This window comes from Lithobates pipiens, unplaced genomic scaffold (assembly GCF_037356315.1).
Source record: "Lithobates pipiens isolate NorthernLeopardFrog02 unplaced genomic scaffold, aLitPip1_a1.2 Scaffold_27, whole genome shotgun sequence".
Lineage (NCBI taxonomy): Eukaryota > Metazoa > Chordata > Amphibia > Anura > Ranidae > Lithobates > Lithobates pipiens.
The window spans coordinates 122,525,295-122,551,229 of record NW_027507788.1 but is presented as its reverse complement, the minus strand read 5'-3'; the positions used below and the strand labels follow the sequence as shown (position 1 = coordinate 122,551,229).

General features: G+C 43.4%; 1 protein-coding gene across 1 annotated transcript in view; it reads left to right on the top strand.

Annotated features, from left to right (window-relative positions):
• The window catches only part of CACNG7 (calcium voltage-gated channel auxiliary subunit gamma 7), a 234,753-nt gene that overhangs the window by 180,772 nt on the left and 28,046 nt on the right, over positions 1-25,935 (top strand). The window contains exon 3 of the mRNA XM_077457419.1: positions 22,910-22,996. Coding sequence (XP_077313545.1) covers positions 22,910-22,996 — 87 coding nt within the window. The remainder of the gene's footprint in view (positions 1-22,909; positions 22,997-25,935) is intronic.

Genomic DNA, 25,935 nt, shown 5'->3' with positions numbered 1-25,935 from the left:
TTAACACTAAAAAATAAATATCTTAACACTGTGAAAACTGATTCAAACAAGACCCCATGCACATATGTGCTATAAGGAACATAAATTAAAAGACCAAAAAAGTCCTAATAAAAGTGACCTAAAAAATTAATATCATAATAAATAGTCCAAAGGAATGTGTTCACACAAAGTCTACACCCGTGTAATAAATAAAAATTCAAATTCAAAATATTTTATGTTGAGGGAACAGTCCATGCATTATAATTTTCCTTCAATTGTGAGCCATGTTGAATCCATCACCAAAAGTATAAATTCACTTCTTACCAGAAGCCCATGACCCCCCGTTACAGAGGGTCACAAAAAGCATGGATTATGAATATTTCTCTCCTGGACCCTCAGACACTCCTGCAGAACTCTTTAGTAAGTGGCGTCTCCTGGACCCATCAAAAATTCCTGCAAGCCTCTTTAATACGCAGCCTCCAGAACATAAACACCAGAGCCCAGCACTCCTCAGTTCACTTCACATGGACCGAAGCTTGGCAGTTTATACCAGTAGCATGTAAAAGATAAGAGGCTCCAAATAGTATAAAAACCCACGATTCATTTGTATAAAAAACGGCAATTACACTTACAATAATGGAAGAAATGGAAAGCCTTAAGTCCGGTGCACTGGCCGGCACACACGCAGACAACCTGTACTTCCTGGATCTCCAATAGTAAACACGAGGTGACGTCAATGCGTCGCTCCGCCCTACGCGTTTCGTAATAGAATTACATTGTCAAGGGGCACGGGCTGCGCTGCGTCCCCTCCCTTTATGGGATCATCGCCGGATCACCGCCTGACCAAGCCTCGCAATCTCATTATTACCTGCCCAGCTGGTTGTATGCTCGTGAGATTCGCTGCTGATACCTGGCGGAACTTAGTCAGCGCTGATTACCCACATAGAATACATATCTCAAAGCCGCATTAAAGCGTTATACCAAAAGTTGAATATTTAAAAAAACGATAATTTTTTTTTTTTTTTTTTAAATCAAACACCCAGACCAACGTTGTCGCGGTGCAAAGAAGAAAAAAGAGAAAATAGTCCCTCAGTATAGCCAGCTCCGCTGATCCAACCCCGGAAGCAGCTCAGATTAGGCCAGAATAGACACTAACATTGTGTGAATAATATGTCTTCTCATCGTAATGTACACATAAAAAGAGAACCTGTATCATAAAAGGGGACCATGTGTACACATGAAATTTCTTAATCAGACAGATGATTCCCAATAACATTGATCTGTCATGAAGACCCATATATAACTATTGTCAGAACCAAATTAAAATTAAAATTAAAAAATTTAATTTATTATAGACCATACCTAATTAGAAGTTAACAATGTAAATCCCAGTTTAAGGGTAAGTCCCCATATTACCATATTAACGGGGACACATCATATACCCAAATGACCGGGCGTTACAAATTTGTAATGCAGATCAAAATTTCTATATCCTATTGAATAACCTCTGTCTTACAGTACATCCACCTCTCCGACACCAAATGTGTCAGAAAAAAGGAAAAAATATATAAAATAAAAATAAAATTACTAAAAATATTTAGTGTAATGAGCAAAAAGCTCAGGGTGCGCCACCCAATGGCCAATTAAAAGAAACGCAACCTAAGTTCACATTTAATATAAAAATCCATAATATTGTATGTGTAAACTGGACAACATAGCCAGTGAGACCCAAGGGTTTATCCTAAAAGCTCAGAGCGGTAGGCCAGGCAGTCAATCATCCCTCATATAATAATAAATCCATTATACCGGTATGACATTACAGATTTTCATAACCATCAAACATACATATGTTACTATAGTTCAAACACCAATATGTATGACATATATGTTAATATGATTCGAGCACTAGTATGTATCCTCACATTTAAACGCCACATGCATTGACAGCAATCACATGTGCCATCTTTACCTTTGCAGTACACTCAAGACCACAAGAACCAAGGACCACCCTCTGGTACTTCATGTCCCAGACCCGGCGTGAGTGCCATCATGAGTTGTTAATGAAAGCATTCACGTCTGTATCAACGTTAAGGCCAAATGGAACATAGGTCTTGAGTCTATGTATCCAGGCCATTTCTTGTTTAGAAATTTCTCTGACTAGTGACCCCCCACCAATGGGGCCTATATTTGTCTATACCCATGTACATTGTGTTTGATGGATCCCTATTGTGCACCTGATCATAGTTCTTTGAAACTGAATGCTTGTCAAAGCCTCTCCTAATATTATTAATATGCTCATTTAGTCTGACACGGAGAGCCCTTTTGGTCCTCCCTACATACTGTAAGCCACACGGGCACTGTATGAGGTAGACCACTCCCTCAGACAAGCATGTGATGAAGGGCTCAACTTCATACGATTTAGAGTTACTGGTAGATACAAAGTTACAGATCTTTCTTTCCTTACACCTATTTAGGGTGCAAACCTGACAGCTTTTGCACCTGTAATACCCTGTAAGGTTCTGGAAGAAACATCTGTTACCTTTAGGTGGATCCTGTACACTGGGTGCAATCCTGCTACCAAGAGAGGAAGCCCCTTTGAAGATGACACGTGGTTTCTCAGGTAACACCGCCCCCAGAACTCGATCACTGGCTAGTAAATGCCAGTGTTTCTGTATGACACACTTGATACAGCGGTGTGGAATAGAAAAGGTAGTAATGAATGGCAAATTGATTGTAGTATCTGCCCCATTGGGAAGTCTGTCCATTAACAACACTGACCTCTCTTTCTCTCATGCTGTTTGTACCGCCTTGGAGAGAAATTCACAGTCATAACCCTTCTCTAAAAATCTGTTCGAGAGTAAGGCTGCCTAACTGTTGAATGTCTCAACCTCAGTACAGTTACGCCTTGATCTCATAAAGTGTCCCTGATGGACTGCCTTTAACCACGGTTCGTAGTGACAACTGTCCAGGGAGATATATGAATTTCTGTCAGTCGACTTGAAATAAGTTGATGTGACAAAATTGTCACCTACTACCTTGATGTTCAAATCAAGAAAGTTAATTTCCTTCAGGCTGGCCTCAAAATTCAACTTAATAACCCTATCATTTGAGTTCAAAGTTGCAATAAATGCCTGTAAATCTTATTTTTTTTCCAGTTATTCAGTTCCCGAACTTTCGCGATGTTTCGAAAGTTCCAGTGCGACCTGATCAGGGGGTCTTTTGGCCCATCTCTAGTAAGCATATATGACATCAATATGTAACAACTCCTTCCACAAAAGGTAAATAAATATGAAATCCACAAAAATATCAATGATGTCTAATATTTTGTGTAGCTGTCCCTTTAAGTGCAATAACTCACACCTATGATAAGCGGTACTTTACACAAAAAAGTGAATAATCTAAGTAAACCAAAATATAGACCAAAAAGACTTCATCATAAAAGATTCAAGTGTCCATAAATCCCCATGAGTCCATATAGTAAAGCTTCTGTGTGTAACCCCACACCATTAAATGCTACTGAAGTGGTTGAATTATTCTATCCTCCACCCCAACTATGCAGATGTGACCACCCTATGTATAAAAAATCCTCACTCACCAGATGAATGACCTCTTAGTGAAAGTGATATTAAGGGGAATGTTTTAAATAACAATCATGTTATACTTGCCTGCTCTGTGCAGCAGTTTTTGCACAGAGCAGCCCCAATCTTCCTCTTTGCGGGTCCCCCACCAATGCTCCTGGCCCCTCCCTCCTGCTGAGTGCCCTCCAGAGCAAGCAGGCTTATGTGTCCATCCTCCCACAGAGCCACAGCTCGGCCCGCCCCCTCTCTTTCCTCGTTGGCTCACTGGATGTAATTGACAGCAGTGGGAGCCAATGGCTCTCACTGCTGTCTCAGCCAATGAGGAGAGAGAGTCCTTGGAGTGCCGAGGCTCTTTTGCAACTTTGCTGGATCATGATGGAGCTCAGGTAAGTATTAGAGGGGCTAGGGAGGCTGCTGCACACAGAGGGTTCTTTACCTTAATGTATAGAATGCATACAAAACCTTTTGCCTTTAGAACCACTTTAAATAAAAAGAAGGTCATAAAGCACTTGTGGTTTAAAACTGTTATCCTCCTGCAGTCCAGATATTCAATTTCCCAAGGAACTCAGCAACCCTTAGGATCCATGGTCACCTCTCCCCAACAATCCAATGCACAAAATCATAGTGTAGTATTTATTTATATAACAGTAAAACACAGTACATACTTCAACAGAAAACTTATATTTATAAGTGCCAGGGTAGGCACCAATATAAACAGCCTGTGTGGTATAGATTAGGAACTATGCTCTCACCAAAGCTGGTGTAAATTCCAATGTGATGGCCAGGGGAGGGCTGGCAGCCTTAGGCCTGGGGGGCAAGTCCAGTCAAGTGGCCCATTGAACCACTTAATCAGCTAGGTGAGTCCGCTAGTGGGGGGAGGGTGTTAGGTAAGTCCGCTGGTGGGGGGAGGGTGTTAGGTAAGTCCGCTGGTGGGTGGGGGGAGCATTTTAGATAAGTCCACTTAGGCCTGGGGGGCAAGTCCAGTCAAGTGGCCCATTGAACCACTTAATCAGCTAGGTGAGTCCGCTAGTGGGGGGAGGGTGTTAGGTAAGTCCGCTGGTGGGGGGGAGGGTGTTAGATAAGTCCGCTGGTTGGGGGGAGGGTGTTAGATAAGTCCACTGGTGGGGGGGAGGGTGTTAGATAAGTCTGCTGGTGGGGGGGTGTTAGATAAGTCCGCTGGTGGGGGGGAGTGTGTTAGATAAGTCTGCTGGTTGGGGGGAGGGTGTTAGATAAGTCTGCTGGTGGGGGGGAGGGTGTCAAGTCCGCTGGTTGGGGGGGAGGGTGTTAGATAAGCCCGCTGGTTGGGGGAGAGGGTGTTAGATAAGTCCGCTGGTTGGGGGGGAGGGTGTTAAGTCTGCTGGTGTGGGGGAGGGTGTTTTAGATAAGCCCGCTGGTTGGGGGGAGGGTGTTAGATAAGTCCGCTGGTTGGGGGGGAGGGTGTTAAGTCTGCTGGTGGGGGGGAGGGTGTTCGATAAGTCCGCTGGTGGGGGGGAGGGTGTTAGATAAGTCCGCTGGTTGGGGGGAGGGTGTTAAGTCTGCTGGTGGGGGGGAGGGTGTTAAGTCTGCTGGTGGGGGGGAGGGTGTTAAGTCCGCTGGTTGGGGGGGAGGGTGTTAGATAAGCCCGCTGGTTGGGGGGGAGGGTGTTAGATAAGTCCGCTGGTTGGGGGGGAGGGTGTTAGATAAGTCCGCTGGCTGGTTGGGGGGGAGGATGTTAAGTCTGCTGGTGGGGGGGAGGGTGTTAAGTCCGCTGGTGGGGGGGAGGGTGTTAAGTCCGCTGGTGTGGGGGAGGTGCTAGAAAGAAAAACACACGCGGCCACTGCCAAAATTTTAAATTGTCTTGATGACTATGCATTATTAATTAAATTTACAACTGAAGCGGATTTTCTCATTCTATTCCATTTTGTGAAGGTTATCACAGATGTCTTACTTCAGGCTGGGGAGCGTTGATTCAGTGAGGACTGAAGACACTGAGCCAGGTCCTTGCCACTCTTCGGGGGGGGGGGGGGGGGGGGTGATGATCCTGAAGCAGGTCTCATCTTCTCTGCAGACTGCAGCTAGCCACTGCTCCCCATAAGCCCAGCAGGTCACGTGCGACGTGACGTTCTTGACGCCGGGCGTCCCCTCCCCTAACGTGCCACACACCTGGCCTGCCTCTGAGACTCCTGGGAGGTAGGAGTTGTAGTCTGCTGTGCTCACACCAGGGGCGTACCTAGAGCATTTGGCACCCGGGGCGGATCCTATATCTGGCACCCCCCCACCATAAAATGTAAAAACACCCACTGTGTCCCCTGCATACCTCTGCATCCTTCAATATCTTTTTGTCACTACTGTGTACCCCCCCTCTCCACAACTGTACCTCTGGACCCCTTTAAATTACACTGCACCCTGCATCTCTGGACCCATTTACATTACACAGCACCCTGCACCTCCGGACCCCTTTACATTACACAGAACCTTGCACCTAAGGACCCCTTTACATTACACAGGACCCTGCACCTCTGGACCCCTTTACATTACACAGGACCTTGCACCTAAGGACCCCTTTACATTACACAGGACCTTGCACCTAAGGACCCCTTTACATTACACAGCAGCCTGCACCTCTGGACCCCTTTACATTACACAGCAGCCTGCACCTCTGGACCCCTTTACATTACACAGCTCTTGTACCTCTGGACCCCTTACCTCCTGACCCCTTTACATTACACAGCCCTTGTACCTCTGGACCCCTTTACATTACACAGCACCCTGAACCTCTGGACCCCTTTACATTACACAGCCCTTGTACCTCTAGACCCCTTTACATTACACAGCACCCCGCACCTCCGCACCCCTTTATATTACACAGTCTCTCACAGCTCTGGACCCCCTGCATGTTACACAGACCCCCTACAGTGCAGACCCCCCTCCCTACCATACAGACCCCCATATACAGTGCAGACCCTCCTACAGTACAGACCCCTCCACCCTACAGCACAGACCCCCCTACAGTACAGACTCCCCTACAGTACAGACCCCCCTACAGTGCCGAATCTTCCCCTACAGTACAGACCCCTCCCCCTACAGTGCAGACCCCCCTACAGTGCAGGACCCCTCCTACAGTGCAGGACCCCTTCTACAGTGCAGGACCCCCCTACAGTGCAGGACCCCTTCTACAGTGCAGACCCCATACAGTGCAGGACCCCCTCTACAGTGCAGGACCCCCTCTACAGTGCAGACCCCCCTACAGTGCAGGACCCCCCCCCCTACAGTGCAGGACCCCCCCTACAGTGCAGGACCCCCCCCTACAGTGCAGGACCCCTCTACAGTGCAGACCCCCTCTACAGTGCAGGACCCCCCACAGTAAAGAACCCCCCTAAGGACCCATAATGTACCTCGAGCCCAAGGCAGTGGCATTGCAGGGGGGAGGTGCGAGCAGCACCCGAGTGGAGTGACAGTCTCTACAGTGCAGACCCCCTCTACAGTGCAGACCCCCTCTACAGTGCAGGACCCCCCACAGTAAAGAACCCCCCTAAGGACCCATAATGTACCTCGAGCCCAAGGCAGTGGCATTGCAGGGGGGAGGTGCGAGCAGCACCCGAGTGGAGTGACAGTGTCTACAGTGCAGACCCCCTCTACAGTGCAGACCCCCTCTACAGTGCAGGACCCCTCTACAGTGCAGGACCCCCCCTACAGTGCAGACCCCCTCTACAGTGCAGACACCCTCTACAGTGCAGGACCCCCTCTACAGTGCAGACCCCCTCTACAGTGCAGGACCCCCTCTACAGTGCAGGACCCCCCACAGTAAAGAACCCCCCTAAGGACCCATAATGTACCTCGAGCCCAAGGCAGTGGCATTGCAGGGGGGAGGTGCGAGCAGCACCCGAGTGGAGTGACATCTGTCGGCTCAGTGATCCGGGACCCGGCGCAATAATCCCCTTCTCTCTGTGGTCACGTGACTCACGTCGCGCCGTTCTGATCAGTCCCGGCAGCGGCTGTCACTCACAGCCGCGCAGAGTGAAGCCGCCTCCCCCTCCTCCTTCATGTCTACACAGTGCTGTGCATGGAGGAGGGGGAGGCGGCTTCACTCTGCTCGGCTGTGAGTGACAGCCACTGCCCGAGACTGATCAGAACGGAGCGACACAACCACAGAGAGAAGGAGATTATTGAACCGGGTCCCGGCTGCCCGTCACAGCGTAAAAGAAATGAACAAACGGCCAGCGGCCGTTTTAAACATAATGTAGGTGCCGGCCTGGGGGGAAATTTCCACCCTGCCCCCCGGCCCAGCCTGCCCCTGGTGATGGCCAAAGTTTCTGCCTCAATGTGTTTCGTCATATGTCATCTTTAGGAAGCTTTTAAAGCTGTCAACTCTAAAGCTGGCCATACACAGATTAAAATTGATCAGTGTATTCTGAGAGCGGTGGGTCCTGCTGTCAGAATACAATGTCCTTGTTGGGTGGGTTCCTCCATCCTCTTTGTTTGGGGATATTTATTATAGCAAAAGGTAAAAAATATTGTTTTTTTTTTTTTTTCAAAATAGTCTGTCTTTTTTTGTTTACAGCACGAAAAATAAAAACTGCAGATAAGTATAACATGTTTGTTATTTTTATAAAAAAAACAAGACTTTACAATCACTTTAAAAGCCCAAAAGTTCTCCTTGGATTTTGGACCCCTCTATGCATCTAGGCTGTGAAAAAGTCTCACATATGCAGTATTACCAAGCTCAGGAGGCATAGCAGAATGTGTTTTGGGGTGTAATTATAAGTATGCCTATGTTGTGTATGAGAAATAATTTAATGACAACTTTGTGAAGAGAAACATTTTTTTTAAATCTCTAAACAAAAAATTGTAACCAAAAACATAACAGCTTCAAAAAATTCAAACAATTATGATTTTATATATGACTCCAGGTTTGGCCTATATTGCCCAACTTTTTTTCTAATTTTGGTTAATTTCTATAATACAGATGTTGGCCTTGAGTGGCACATTAATATTTATCTCATACTAAATACCTTGGACTGTCTACTTTCTAAAAAGTAGTCATTTGGTGTGTGTGTGTGTGTGTGTGTGTGTGTGGAGGGGGGGGGGTGGGGGTGAGTGGGTATTTGTACTGTCCTGCCATTTTATATATATCTTAGTTAGTAGACTCTCTGGTGTTGATTTACTAAAGACAAATAGACTGTGCACCTTGCAGTTGCAGTTCCAATCATTTCCCCCAGAGCTTAGTAAATGTGGTAAAGCTCTGTTGATTTTCATCATCCAATCATCTAATTAGCCACTTGCTTACTGGGCACTTAAACCCCCCTCAGTCCCAGACCAATTTTCAGCTTTCAGCGCTGATGCACTTTGAATGACAATTGCGCGGGCATACAACACTGTACCCAAATGAAATTTTTATCATTTTTTTCCCACAAATAGAGCTTTCTTTTGGTGGTATTTAATCACAGCTGGGAGTTTTATTTTTTGCTAAACAAACAAAAAAAGATGCAAAAAAAAAAAAAAAATCATGTTTAATAGTTTGTTATAAAATTTTGCAAACAGGTCATTTTTCTCCTTCATTGAAGTGCGCTGATGAGGCGGCACTGATAGGCTGCACTGGTGGGCACTGATAGGCTGCACTGGTGGGCACTGATAGGCTGCATTGGTGGGCACTGATAGGCTGCACTGGTGGGCACTGATAGGCATAGTTAAGGCGGCACTAAAAGGCACAGATAAGGTGGCACCGATGGGCACAGATAAGGCGGCACTGATGGGCAAAGACGGGTACAGATAAGATGGCACAGATGGGTGGCACGGATGGGTGGCACAGATGGGTGGCACGGATGGGTGGCACTAAGGGGCACTGATAGGTACCACTGATAGATGGGACTGATGGGCACTGATAGGTGGCACTGATAGGTGGCTCTGATAGGTGGCACTGCTGGGCACTGATGGGCAGCACTGCTGGGCACTGATGGGCACTGATGGGTGGCACTGCTGGGCACGGATATGTGGCACTAGGGTGCAGCACCTTTGTTGAGGCAGACTGTGAGCACTGCTGGGTGGCACTGTGGGCACTGCTGGGTGGCACTATGGGCACTGCCGGGTGGCACTGACAGGGGGGACACATTTTTTATTCAGGCAGGCAAAGCAGGGGGCAGGTGGGCACTGGCAGGGCTGGCTGTGATCGGGACTGATGTCCCCATCACGGCCGCCGCTGTCAGCGCGAGGAGGAATAATAGCCGATTACCGGCTCCGTTATATCACATGATCAGCTGTCATTGGCTGACAGCTGATCACGTGATAAGGGGTCGGGATCGACCCCTTGCACGGATCGGTGATCAGGCGAGTCTCGTAGACTCGCCGATCACAGAGCGCGCCACGCGCGCCCCTCAGGGGGAGCGCAGACCGCTCGTGCACGGGACTACGTCAATAGACGTTGTCCCGGAAAAGGAGATCCGCGTTGTAGCCGTCATTCGGCTATAGCGCGGGTCTCAAGTGGTTAATTATTGTTTTAGGGCTTCATGCACAGTGGACATTTTTACAGATGCTCCTAGGGGCCTCTGGTGGTTTTTTGTTTTGCCCTGCCTCCAAACTCCCCTGCATGTTAGCCTACGTGTCCATGCACACACCGGGGATGATTTACTAAAACCTGGAGAGTGCATGAGTCTCAACTATCATCCATTGAAGCTAATAGAGTGCAGATCATGGTCCATTGGCTTCTTCCCTGGCCAGAGAAAGTGTCACCTGAAACAAACAACCACCTGTGGTTACTGTAGAGAAGGGCAGCCACTCATCCAGGACCCAGAAGACTGCTGCTATCACTATAGTTGCAGTAACTACTACAATGAGTTGCATCTTTTACAGGATTGGTCAAAAATGAGATATATGTACACTTTTGTATACATATACATTTGTTCATGTAACAATGAAAACAAATTATACATAAACTTCAGCTTTAAAGAGGAAGTAAACCCTCATAAGTTTACTTCCTCTTTCATTCCCTGCAAAGGTAAAGCATAATGGACTACTATGCATCGCATAGTAGTCCATTATGTGTCACTTACCTGACACAGGAGCCAGCGATGTCACCGCTGTCCCCTGTAGTCCGGCGCATCCATCTTCTCTGTGGGTCTAGGCGCTCCGCCGCTGTCATTCGGCGAAGCCGCGATGATGTCACTCCCATCAACTCCCATGTACACGGGAGCCGCCACGCATGGCATATCGCCGGTGGCGGCGGCGCGCTCAGTGTGCATGCGCACCGCTGTCTACGGCGCATGCGCCGTAGACAGCGGTGCCTGTCTTTCGGTAAATATCTCCTAAACCGTGTAGGTTTAGGAGATATTTCTTGGACCTACAGGTAAGCCTTAATCTAGGCTTACCTGTAGGTCAAAGTGTGTTGTAAGGGTTTACAACCACTTTAAGTGACCTTTTTATGGAGGCTTTACAACATTTTGCATAACATTTTAGGATTTGACTAGTGTCCCTTTATTTGTCTTTTTACGTCTAACCATTAAAGTATGAATATTTCCAAATATTGTTGTGTTAACCAGCAATTTTGTATATGGCATTAGTGTGCTTACCTAAGATCACCTGGTAACCTGTGCAGTTTTAAAGAATGCAGAATCAGCTTTGTTTCCTTATTTGGTCTTTGGAAATGCTTTCATCTATTGTTTATTCTCTGTGGAGTTCATAAAATGTCTGCTACAGATTTTTTCGTTTTTATGCACCTAATAATAGCATGCTTTGTCATCATTGTTGATGTGTAAAGTAAATTGCAAGGTTAGCAAAGTGATTTTATAGACTTGCTTGAGTAATTATACATTTACATCAATTTTCATTGGAATGCAGAACATTTACCAAGCGAAGAGAATACCACAATCAAAAGTCTGAATTTCAAGCTGTAAATCAATGTAAATGATGCACATTAGCACAGTATATTGGCATATCTTGCCACAACACATTTTAATAATAGTAGACTAACAAAAAAATAAATATGTGTTATCTCTTTGATTTTCTCAAATAAAGACGTCTGCTCTATAAAGTAATGGTAAGAACCCATCTTGAATATATAGTTTAGTTTTGGGGTACCAGTTCACAAAAAGGATGTCACTGAACTGAGAAGGGTGCAGAGGAAATAACTAAATATATTCTCTCATAAGAAGAGGTGATCAGGGGGGGGGGGGGATATTATCACCTTTCACCTTTTATAAATACTTACAGTAAATGGCCCATATAGTCAACTTATGCTAATCTTAGAAAGTATTATTTCACCAAAAGAATAGCTGATGCTTAGAAAAGACGACTTCCAGCAGAGCAAGTGAATCAGTCAACTGTAAGTGGATTAAAAATACTTGGGACAAAAAATTATTTATATATAACATACTGTATATATATATATATATATATATATATATATATATATATATATATATATATATATATAACATATTGTATATATATATTTTTATATATATATATATATATATATATATATATATATATATATATATATTTATAGATATAAATGATATCTATAGATAGATAGATAGATATCTATATATATATATATATTGATGGACCACTTGGTCTTATTCTCCCATTACTCTTCTATGTTTCTAATTATTTCACTGTAAGGAAGAAACTATGCTTTTTGCTTTTCATGATTCTACTCTACTCTACTCTAAAAGTTTGACAATTGTGGTGGGTTATTTGTTTAGAATATAGAGTTTAGGAAATATAAAAATATATAATGTAGCTTTATTTGTGTAATTTGTGAATTTTTTTACTTTAATAATTTATGCAATTTTTATGTGCCATTTATGTGCATTTGTGACAGCTTTTATTGACCTTCTTTATTAGAATAAATACAAATATATAATATAGCTTTGTGTCATTTGTGACATCTTTTGTGCCATTTTTTATTTTTGTCATTTGTGACTTTTTTTGTTCAATGTATGTGCATTAGTGCCAGCATTTCTTTCACTTTAAGTTTTATTCAAAGTTTTTTGACAATACAGAGAGAACATATTTTCGTATAATTGTAACTTTTGAATGATGGTACAAGATTCAAATGTGTACAATAGTGTACAAAGTACATAAGACAAGAGAAGGGAACCCCCTCCCAAAAAAAGCAAAATACAGTTATATGCATATCATTAGAGAAATTGCAAGGTGTTTGCTATAGATAGTTTGGTTTGGAGCAATGGAGAAAAGGGAAAGTGGTCAGCAGCACTTTAAATGAGGTCAATCACTGTATACCGTAAACATGTGGGATATAAAACACAGTGTTGCTTTTATGGGTTCCAACAAAAAAAGGGAGAAATTTGAATGAGAGATGTATATCAAAAAGCAGTCTTGGCAAAGAACATTTTATTATACCATGTGAAATCATGTATAACATACTGAATAACACAAAATGCATTTACAGAATCGCAGATATGCAAGGCATGCTGAAAACTGCATATGAATATTGACACTAATAGGCATATCATAAAGTAAAAATAAGTCCTTGCACAAGATGGGCCACTGGAAGGGCTGAATGATGTTGGAAAGTCTAGAGTAAAACAAAATAAGAGACATAAAATCATCTATATAGACATCATGCATCTATGTAAGCCCAACACGTTTCGTTGGGGTATACCAACTCTTCAGGGGCGAATACAATGGTGATCTATAAAGAAACATAACTATATGGTATAATATCGTAACTGGGTAATAGGAATAAATGATGTGTAAAGGTCAGGATGGACATCCCTATAGATACTCACGCCAGCTGCATAGATGTGAACAGAGGATCAGAGCCGTTACAAAGGTCTGGCATGGGAGCAGAGGTAGAGACACGTGGACAAGCAGAGAGCACTGTAGATTCACCAGGGTAAATGTTCTATTGTGGGTGATGGTGAGTCAAAACTTCTGTGGAGTTCATCAGTAGGCCAGAAGAGAGAGCAGTAACAGCAGTGGATCACGGCAGAGATGGACCTTTAGGGTGAACTAGCCAGAGGGCCAATTTCTTTTGGAATGCTGGAATTTGGGCCTTGGCATACATGTATTCCATGAGGCAGGGATTGTTCAGATGCAAGATCACTTCCAGGATAGAAGAAGAATGTGGGGATTTCCAGTTTCTGGCAATGACTAGGCATGTTGTAATAAAGACATGGGATATGATAGTTTGGGTGCAAGATGGCCAAGTTTCAATGTCCATGCCTAGGAGGACCATTAGTGGAGACAGGGAAACAGTGTTGGACATTAAGGAAGAAAGAAATCTTATGAGAGTGGACCATAGGGGTCTGAATTTAGGACAGGTCCACCAAATGTGTAATAGTGTTCCCAGGATCTCCACAGTTTCTCCAGCAGACATTGGATGCAGATGGGTAGATCCTCGCCAGTTTGGATGGCGTTCGATACCAATTGTTAAGGATTTTCTATACAGTATCCCAGTGCAGAATACATTTAGAAATTTTCAGGGGTCTTTGGAGAGCTTGCTGCCACTGAGATGGTGTATAGGTACATTGTAAGAGGTTTTCCCAGTGTAGCATGGCAGAGGTTTTGGAGTTATGTGGAGGGCTGGCTAAGAGCTTGTAGAAATGGGAGATACCCTTTGGGTAGGTCTTTCAGTGTTGTAGAATTCCTTAATGCGCCAGTGCAGAGGGTTTTCCAATCATTGCAGATGTAATAGGGCTGAGCGGAACCTGAGATATTTAAAAAAGTCCTTCGTGAAATGTGATAATTATGTTGCAGATGTTGGAAAGAGGTTAGTGAAGAGTTCTGGTACAGGTCTCCAATAGTCTGTAGGCCAGCAGAGAGGCAGTTCAATCCTGAAATGTCAGGGATGATAATTTGTAGAGCAGAGAGGGAGATGAGAGGCAATGATAGGGTGTTCCTTTTGTATGCTGGTAAATTTCCTTCCACACTTTGATAGTTGCGTTGATGGTGCCCAGGTAAGATTTCTCTCCATGATGTCCCAGGAGGAGGGCACTGAGGAGCAATTTTGGGCAAGTTGCTAATACCATTTTTTTTATTTGGAGCCAGGTATGCTGTAGTTTGGTATCCCATCAAGCTTTGGCTTGGTCTAGGATGGTTGCTTTGGAGTATGCTGAGATGTTTGGTGCTCCCATTACCCCGATAGGTGTGGGTGTGCACAAGATGGAGCGTTTAAACCTAGGACACTTTCTATTCCATATGAAGGAGTTTAATATGCCCTGCATTTGTGGAGATGTGATTGTAAAGAAGGAATAGGTAAAGTCTGAAAAAGTACATGGGGTAAAAGGTACATTTTAGATAAAGCAATGCCGTTAGCCCAAGATGCTTGAATAAGTTGCAGATCACGTACTGTTTTTTGAAGTTTGGAGGTGAGTTGAGAGAAGTTGAGGAGGATTAGTCAAGAAGTAGGTGTGACCAACTGTATACCTAGGTAGGAAAAAGTATAGTCTGGGGCCCATGAGAAGGAGGTGATATTAGTCAATATTAGCACCAATCATACAGGACTTGGAGAAATGAATCTTGTAAAGAGAGGTTTTGCTAAAAAGATCTAGGGTGTGGTGGAGGTGAGTTAGTGATTGTACTAGGTTGGTTATAAAGATGATCACATCATACACGTATAGGCCGATTTTGTGAGTATGTTCACCAACTGCAATACTGGAGATAAGTGGGTTTGTGCGAATGGAATAGCCAATGGTTCCATAATGAGGGTAAAAATTAAGGTAGAAAGGGAGGATCCCTGAAGGGTTCCATTGGGTATACAGAAGGAGTTAGATTTGGCGCTAGGGTTGGAGTATAGTGCCATTATGGCTTGAAAAATTTGGCTCGAAAAGCTAAATTTTTCCAGAAATGCTTTGAGGAAGTTCCAGTCAACCCTATCAAATGCCTTCTCCGCATCTAAAGAGATGAACAAAGAAGGCGCGCGATGCTGTTCTACCCACTGTAGGAGGTCAATGTATCTACGTGTACCGCCAGGTGCTTGGCTGCCAGCCACAAAACCCACCTGGTCTGGGTGTTCTAGGTACAGAATGATGCTAGAGTGCCACGTGGCTAGCAGTTTGGCATACAATTTGGTATCTGTATTTAATGAGATGGGTCTGCCAGGTTTATGGATTTTTGTGATGGTGGCTTCAAGAGATTCTGGGGAGATGTGGCCTGTGGAAGCAATATAGTTGAAGGATTGGCAAAGATGTGGGGCAAGCAAGGTGGTAAATTGTTTATAGTATTCATTGCCGAAACCATCAGGCCCAGGGCTTTATGTAGTGGAAGAGAGGTGATAGCTTGCTCGACTTCAGATACCAGGAAAGGGTCTGAGTAAAGAGGGAATAGTTTAAGTAGAATGGGAGCATGGTCAGACCATGTAATGACTTCTATCTTGGTTTCTTGAACTGATTAGAGGGTATGGTATTCATTATCAACCAGAAACATAGCGATTCTATAGTAAGACTTTGGTGTGTGTGAATAGAAGGTGTAATCTTTTTCTGTACCGTGGTAGCACCTCCATGTATCATATAGATCTTTGGATCGTAGCAAGGTTGAAAGGGCAGTGGTTTGTTTATGTGCTGGGTTTAAGGAGTCTAGGGCTGAATCTATGACTTGGTTAAAGTCACCACAGATAACTAAGGTAGTGTTTCGGAATGGTTCTAGTTTTTCAATCAGAGATTGGTAGAACTGCCTTTGGTTGGTATTGGGGGCATAAACGTTGACAATAGTCATGCCATGGTTGTTAACCTCCCTAGCGGTATCCCCGAGCGTGACTCGGGTTAGGTTTTTTATTGTACTATCGGTAACCCCGAGTCACGCTCGGGGTAACATTGCAGAGCGGCGAGCGGAGATCTTACCTTCTCCCTGCGCTCCAGCGATGTTCTCCGCTGTCCTCCGTGTCCTCCCCTGTGATCGCCGACGCGATCGCCGGCGAGGTCACGCCATCCTCACTTCCTGGTTCCGTTCTCTGCGAGCAGCAGCGGCGCACAGGAGCGGAACTGGGCGGAAAATTCAAAAAGTTACACAACACAAACACATAAATAGAGGTGATACATTGTAATCTGAGAGGATTACACTGTATCATCTCTATCTGACAGATAAACCATACAGTGCCCCTTGCCTCCAATAAAATAATATCTAACATGGCATCAAAAAAGCGCCAATTCGCTACAAAATCGCCATTGGACCAGCTGAGTGACAGCGATAGCGACACGGAGTTGCTTGCAGAAATTAGCGATAGCGAGTCGGTGGGAGATTTGTCGTCTGACACTGACACGGATCTGACAAGTGACAGCGGTGATGATCCTGCACCTGACCTCAGCGATGTGCGCAATTGGTGCCCTATCGACTGCGATACAGACCAGGTAGCGCCGCAAGATTCCCTTTCACTGGATCACCTGGGATGAAGGTAGATGTCGAACGTGACAATCCCCTGGCATACCTGCAATTATTTCTCACTGAGGATGTAATTGAAAAAATTGTCACAGAGACAAATCGCTACCAGGTACAGCAATCCGCTACGCTGCATGCCAGGTTTTCCCGAAGCAGAAAGTGGGAACCTGTGACCAAAGAGGACATCTGGCAGTTCCTGGGACTCATCATTCTTCAGGGAGTGGTGGGGAAACCGCTCCAAAAATGGTACTGGACCACCAATAAATTATTGGTCACTCCGTTTTTTGGCACCGTGATGTCGGAATACCGTTTTTCCCTCATCATGAAATATTTTCATTTCACGAACAATGAGGAGTTTGATGAGGCCACACATCCTGCACCCAAACTCAAGAAAATCTGGGAGGTATCGCAAATTATTGTGAGCAACTTCCAGCGGACCTACATGCCAGAAAGGGACGTCTGCGTGGACGAAAGCTTGATGGCCTACAAGGGACGCCTGAGCTGGATACAATTTATTGCGTCCAAAAGAGCGAGATTTGGAATAAAGTCCTACATGCTCTGCGAGTCATCCACCGGGTACATATGGAATGCGGTCATTTACACCGGTAAAGGCACAAAGTTCAACCCCAGGTACAGCGGCTATGGGATGGCCACATCATCAGTCCTCACACTGCTGGAGCCATTGCTGAACCAGGGATATTGTGTCACCATGGACAATTTTTATACGTCTCCGGAACTTTTTGATGTTTTGCTAAGAAACAAGACCGATGCGTATGGTACGGTTAGGCCCAATCGGCGTGACATGCCATCTCTGTTCTCCCGGAAAAATCTAAAAACCGGAGAAATGGTTGCCTGGCAGAAGGGTAAAATGATGGCAATGCGATGGCGAGATAAGAAGGACGTGTGTCTGATGAGTACCGTGCACAATACCGCCACTGCCATGGTCCACACCAAACGTGGGAAAGATGTGCTGAAGCCGCAAGTCGTCATAGACTACAATTGCACTATGGGAGGCGTGGACAGAGCCGATCAGGCAATGACATTTTATCCGGCTATGCGCAAGCAGCAAAAAAAATATTATAAAAAGATTTTCCGGCATCTTCTGGAGCAATGCCTTTGGAACGCATATGTCCTATATAGAGCACAGAGTCGCAAGCCTCTTATTCATGCGGATTTTACCTGGAAGGTGGCGGAGCAGATTTTCCTCCAACACCAGACACCATCAGGATCTGGGATCAGACCTGGACGACATGCTGTTGACGTTGTCAACCCAGAACGCCTAACAGGTCGTCACTTTGTGGACTACATACCACCAACCGCAAAAAAGGCAGCACCTACCAGGATGTGCGTGGTTTGCTGCTCAAATAGAGATGGCAGTGGGAAAAAAGTCCGAAAAGAAAGTCGGTTCTATTGTCCAGATTGTGATGTTGGACTGTGTGCTGTTCCCTGCTTCAAAGTGTATCACACTCAGGATGTTTATTGAATTTTCTTTGTTTGACAAATTTCATTATTTCACATTACATTATTGAATACAATTATATTATTTATAAGATTATAATTCATGATTTTGTGTTTCTAACTTTATCACATCTGGGATGTCTACTAGAGTCTTGTTTGGTCAGGTTTTAGTAAGTAATTACTAAGAATTACAGGCCTATGATACATAACACCAAATTTTCATGCAAAAGAATTGTACCGCTTTTGGAATGGAATTCCTGACAGAATCATACCGCCAGGGAGGTTAATGGAGGCGTTTAAGATAATGTATCTTCCATGTGGGTCAATTTTGGTGTGGAGCAATTGGAAAGCTAATGTGGAACGTATAGCAATGAGGACACCAGCTTTCTTTTTTGGGGAGTTTGCAAAAAAGCAGTGCGGGAACTGCTTGTGGGAGCAGGATGGTGTTTTGTGGGATAGAAAATGGGTCTCTGCACGTAGATAAGATCAGATTTATGTCTAATGGCTTCTTTCCACATTAAATTGTGTTTAAATTGAGAATTAAGGCCCTTAACATCCAGGGAAGTTATAGTAATGGCCATAGTTAGTAGCTGACAAGATAAGCCTACAGGAGGAGAGAGGTGACACCTGCTATTTTCGCACATTCAATAGCTTTCAGATCACTGTAGATTACAGATGGCAAGCTTATCAGTTTTGGATGTAACAATGCAGTTAACGTAGTAATCAACAAGAGAGAAAACAGAAGGTTAATAAAGGTAAAGCGAGTTACACAACACAGAAAAGAGTGCTTGGCACCCTGTGGTTGGGGGAATAAATGTAGTAGGCAGCTGAGAGTCAGTAAATAAACTCAGGTTGATGCTCATTTGGAACTTTAATATTGCTGACAAGAAAATATGACGTTACCTTTCTGTTTCAGGAACATAGGCAGCTGAAGGAGTACGCTATAACAGCGGTGGCTGCAGGTATTAACGTGGAGCAGCAAGGTTGGAGTAACCTCGGCCTGCAGGCCTGTAAATGGCACAGATCGGAGTTAGGCGGAGGTGTAGAGATGAGACCCCATGTCAACATCCTTTTAATGCCTTCCTTTGGCGTGTAGATATTTGTTGTTTGATGTTGGAAGGTCACCATTAGCTTAGGGGGGAAACCCCATTTGTATGTGATATTTTTCTCTCTGAGAATTGCGGTGACTTGGGAAAACTCTCTTCATTTTTGCACAGTAGCAGCAGATATATCCGTGTAGAGAGCAACAGCAGAATAGGGATCAGGCAGCCTGTTGTTGGAGTGGGCCACTGCCATCATTTTTTCTTTCACTTGAAAGAAATTAATACGCGCCAGGACATCGCGGGGAACAGAGCCTCGAAGATGGTTAGGCTTAACAATCCCGTGTGGGCGATCAATGGCGATATCAGCTTGAGAGAGCTGTGGGAGGAGCTTAAGGAAGAGTTGTATTTAGTGAATCAGATCTGGAGGTTTAATGGTCTTTGGGATACTCCTGAATGTTATATTGTTCCATCTGGAATGATCTTCAAGATCTGCCGCTTTAACGAGCAAGAAGCTAAGTCACTTAAGAGTGCTGATAATATGCCTCAGTGACCTCATGGTAGGTGTTAGTATGATCTGCGACCTGTACGTTCCTCCACTTGATCTAATCTAGAATGTAAAGAGGAAATGGAGGAACGGAGCTCGTTGTGGAGATCTCTTTGCAGGGACAGGAGCATATGCTGTTTGTTCTGAAGCAGGCTGATCACTGGCTGGGTGTGCAGCTAATGATACATGGCTGCTATCCTGGTGCTGTGCTTCTCCAGGAGCATCCCAGTGTTGCTTCTTGTATAGAGGAGCTTTAGTGGGAGAAAGCCCTGGCCTCTTGCCTCTGCCTGTAGGAGAGCCATGGTGAGAGCCTAGAGCAGGTTCCATGCTGTCCATGTCCTCTAAGGCATTTGTGGAATGCAGCTCCGCCTCCTGCTATTGCTCATCTGCTGGCATGTGAGGAGGAGGAGGAGCTGCTCCGGCGCCATCTTGGCTCTTCTGCATTTCCCTTGTGAGGAAGAAGTCTGTGAGGCGGCGCGGATTGTGGGCAGAATGTTTTTTCTTTCTGAACATACCATCCAGGTGCCACATGTACCAGCTCTCTCCCTGGGTTAGAAAGAGGGGATGGGAGCCACTGTGAAGGGCAAGGGTTTTTTATTTTTCCCGAGGCTGGGCAGAGCTGGTGGGTCAGATATCCATCTTGCTACACGGCTGGCCATGCCCCCTAGTGATAGCTTTTGTTGGCCTGCTTTAATAGAATCTCAGGAAGGTTTTTCTAATATAATCATAAAACTCAAATCAAATTTACAGATGTCCCACTTTCTTTCACATTATATTCATTCTGCAGTCATCATATCTGTAGTCCATATCTGTATGTAATGATTTTTTTTTTCGTTAACACTCAATTTTATCACAGAGAAAAAACAAGAAGACTGGATACATTTTACAATTTGGACTGTTATAGTCTGCTAGATGGTGATATAAACGTATCCTCATGGGCTGCCTTGTAACAATGTTGGACATAATTATTCATTTATCCTAATACAGGGCTAATTCCAAATAGGAAATTCTGCCTCTGGTGACAACCCACCAGCGTCAGGATCGCTAACTTACCACTTACCTGTTTTAATAGAGTCATTCCCTTGTTAACCAGACCAATGAGATGTCACCCCCTTGTTAGCCAAGGGGATTCATCAGCAATCTGGGCCAGCAAGTGTGTGATTCTATAGAGGTAAGTGGAAAGCTCATCGCTGTGACTTCTGCTGCAAATTTGACCCAGAGAAATAATGTAGTTATCGTTTAAAGAGCTGATTATCCATTCATGTACTGTGTGAAATCACGTTATGTTCATTGAATGAGAATTGTGTCTTACTTGGTATCACTGAACTGTAACACACTGAACAGCTGATCAAGTTCTATTTACTCTGTTAATCTTTGTGCATACATAGCTAGAGGAATTACTTGTATAATATACTTCAGTGTAATCACAATGTGTAAGAATCTGCTGATCAGCATTCATCAATATTCATCATGAGTATGTCCTTCCATAGTTATTATGAAAGAAGAATGCAGGAAGTAAAGTGGCATTTTTGTTTTTTCCCTAGTTTTATGTTGAAATTCAGATGTAATGTGAATTATAATAATAAAATAATACATAATAAATAATAATAATAATAATAATAATAATAATAATAAAAATGCATTACTAATACAGGCATTAGCTTAGTTGGGTAGAGATAAATGACTATTTATTGTAATGCAAAACCTAGAAAGGACAATTTTGATAGAATACATTTACCCATCTTGGACTTCTCCTAGGGTTCCATCTACGTAATATATCTAATCAACATGACATCTGCCTACATCATAAATATGTACTCACACTTAACTTGCGCATTGAGTCCTCATACATGCACAATTATACATTTATAAGTGTGCATGGGTCCCCCCTCCAACTGCGACAAAAGCATTATGACCCATGCATGCACAGTAAATATTGTAAATATATGGCATGCATGCACAGTGTATTGTCAGTCCTGAGCTCCATAGAGCTGAGATCAATATGGCTGCAATATTCCATACATACGCATTAATGGTGATACAGACTGATCAGTACTGCAAATATGTGTGAACCTGATGCTATATTTCTGACATCACAATATGGCAGCAGATTACTGCACATGCTCAGGAGCTTATGATCTCTGAGGTTTCGACAGCCCTTGATCTAAATTCCACAGCCATATGTCAGGATACAACTGCAAGCAAGATACAACTGTTCTCAGATTTGTAAAGAATTAGGTAGGAACATATGAATCTCAGGCTACAAAGAGAGGAGTATTAATATAACTTGCAGAAAGATAATAGGGGAGAGTGAACTAGTTCATGTCCACAAGGTGTCTTCATCCAGGACTCCTAGATGTTAGTCTCGCAAACATATTTTGCTATGATTAAAAAAAGGTGCAACAGAGCACTGCAACAAAACAAGCAATCAAGTCCATGTCCTGTGTGTTTTTTTAAGCAAGCAAGAAGCAGCACACAGAGCCAATCAGTTGCGCTCCAATGCAATGTCTATGATAATAGAAGGTGACAGCAAAATGACTGATAGATGATATCATCCGTTTGCTGCTCCTCCTTTGCTGCCAGTGAAAGACTATAGGAGAGACAAGTGTTAACAACAGCACGTAAAATGCAGGTCTCCTTCCCAGTGTGGTGTGGCTGTGGAAATCTCATAACTGGATAGACAATATAGACATTCAAGTATTTTGGCAGGTAAAACAGCTATTTTATATGCATTTAGCTGTTTGCCTGAAGTTGAGTTTTAAGGCATGATTCATATTCATTAAAGTAAAGTAAATGGCACTCATGTGAAAGTCTTCCACAACCGTTGTTGACCAACAGCAGCAAAGCATATTTTTCTTTTTCCCTTACAGTAAGTAGGAATATAATTAGCCTCTATGGGACATAACATGTCTAAAACAGTTGTATTCTTTTGGCATTTTGGAATTGACTTGTTAGACATGGAATGTAAGTGAATTTTATTATTTTCTTTGCAGGTAAAGACAAGGGTCGGTGTGTTGCGTCAGAATTTTTCCATGGACCAGATACAGATATTGTGACAGAAAATACTGCAAACATACTGAGTAAGTGCATAGATCATAAAAATGGATATCCTTCTCAGCAAGGAGTTGGAGGGTTATTCACATAGCTTTTAGTATATTTAGTATAAAAATGCATGACTAAAGGCACACCCCTGACAGTGGAGAAAAGTCAAGATTCCATGACCTCTCCTACAGCCTTGCTTGGACTGCATGACTGCAGTTATACAAAGCAATAAATCACTAGCATCATCTTAGAATCAATGTATCCAATTTCAATGAAATTAAAGTGATTATAAACAATCACCTTGTAAAAGCACTCATTCAGTTTAAAATAGAAATGAAAGGAAAAAAAAATGTATAGATATAAAAAAATGATAAATAGCTTTTTCCCCTTTTTTATAAGTGTTTACATTTCATCTGTTGTCAGCTGCATAAGAGCTGGGAGAGGAGAAGCAGTAGCACACTGAGATTCCCAGTAAATTACTGTGCAGTGGAGGCATGTGAGGACAATGCTGATCATTGAACAGCTAGAGAACTGACCATGTTTTTTTTTCCCACTTAGTGTGGTAAGTTTTTAATAGGAAAACAGAGAGGCTAGCAGGAACACCAGGGATTTCACATAAAGGAAGTAATACAGAAAGAACAGAATACCTTCTCATATAGTATACATGTACAGTACATGGTACAGCAGGCACATATGGCACATTTCCTATTCCACATAGGCAGAAATATGAAATGTTAAGGTAAAAAACACTTTAAGGGGGTCTGTGTATAAATGTTTTCACACAGGATTCACATAACTTTCACAGGAATTCTCACATTTTTACAATTGAATCAAATTAGAAAAGTGTGTGTATCTTGGGTGAAAGTTGCATGCATCCTGGGGGGAAATAATTTATAAATAGAGCCTTAAATGTAGTGATGATGAAAAGTACATGGAACCCTTAAACTTACCACACATTCTGAATCCTTGTGCATCAAATATCCATGGGTTGAATTCCCACCGGAAGATGCATGCATAGTCCTGATACCAATGTCTTTAGGCAAAGCCAGCAGCAAAGGACCAGTAGAGCTTTTCGTCTTGTTTCTCTGGCAAGTACCCACACCAGAGATCTTTAAACTGTTTGTAAGTAGGACATCCTTCCCAATGACCGAACGCTGTAACAATGCATTCTTCCTAATGACCACTATTCTTTACTACAAATGTAAGGGGCATTCTTCCCACTGACCACCAGCATAAGGGGATCTTCTCTCTTCACCCTCAGTGTAAGGGGGGGATTCTCCTAATAATCTTAGGTCTAACGAAGCATGTCTCTCACTGACCCCTAATTAACATAGGCCTTCCTCACTGACCACCAAAGTTAGGGGGCCTGTCTTTACTGACCAACAATATAAATTAAGCTTCATCAAAGCTTTATGATCGGAAATTTAATGACTGGTATTTAAAAGGGTAAGCACCGTTTTATGTTTAAGAATTTAGTCATGTTAACATTTACTGTATCTCATGCGCCGACTTCACTCAGGAGCCATTCATATAAATGCTACACCAAACGTGAGAGTTTCTAAATTAATTAAAAGAATTTAAGCACTCTCCACCCCACCATATCAGTTATGACAAGGTACCACTGTACTTTTGCAGCGATCCACTAAATAAAGTAATCTCTCTTACAAATCCTTGCCTAATTCGTCCAACAGTGCAAATCTCCTTTCCATCACAATAGTGACGTCATACTTCAATATGGTGCCACATCCAGTTACACGTTCCAAGCTTTGGTCCCATCTCTGGAAGTATGTGCAATACTCAGATTTTTCTGTACCTTGAGCCTCAGTTTGGATCCCAACATAGAAAGCTCAAACACTCCTTGATTCCTCTCTGGAGATACAAATATAAAAAAATCATAAGTATGGCTTAGCACCTTCAAAAACAAGTCTCCTATTTTTTCCTAACCAGTTAATTCTAATATCAATGGTCAACTAAACACAGATGCTAAAGGCTGCTGGTGACTGAAAGGTGTCAAGTCCAAGGAAGTCATATTTAAGCTGGCAATACGCTGTATGGTTTTCTTGTTCAATTTCCTTTCGATTTATCTTCAGCTATGTAGTGCAAGAGCCTGCCTGATTGCATACACATTGAAAGTGTTTAGGTTTGACCTCATATTATATGGTTTTGGTAAATCTAAAGGAAAATCCTACAAGAACACAGTATATAATGTATGGCCAGCTTTAGTCTTTATTCAGTATTAGAATTTGTATTTGCATTTCATTCAAAAATCACTAAGCCTTTAATTCAATAGCTATTTTTAAAGGAACTAAAAATTCTTCATCGGTTTTTGTTCAGTCAGCCAAATAAACTTATAGATGTTCAAACAGCAGAACAGAATGTATAAAAATAATTGGATGATAAGGGAATGCTCTTTACAGAATGTATTGCAAATATCTAAAGCCGCGTACACACGGGCGGACTGTATGGCCTACTTAGTCCGTCATACAATCCGACGGACAGTCCGTCCTACTTTCGAATGAACGGACTTGACCACACACGGATGCACAAACAGTCCGTCGAAAGCTTGCGCGATGACGTGTACAGCACGTACGACGGGACTAGAAATAGGAAGTCCAATACACAGCAATGCACCCTTCCGCCGTGTAAATCCTTTCTGAGCATGCGCCATTCTTAGTCCGTCGAACTAGCCTACTCACGAGCGGATTGTCCGCTGAAACCAAAGTATGATGGACAGTATTTCGAAAAATCCGAAATACTTAGTACGCCAGACTGCATGCTGAAAAAGTCCGCTGAAGCCCACACACGAGCGGACTGTCCGCTGAAATGTGTTTCGACGGACTAAGTAGGCCATACAGTCCGCCCGTGTGTACGTGGCCTTAGAATTAATTGGGAGTGTCCATTATACTTGAGTTTTGCTGACTTCTTGGACTCCGGGGCAGTTGTCCAAACTTCACTCTCCCTGTTTCTCATTTGTTGC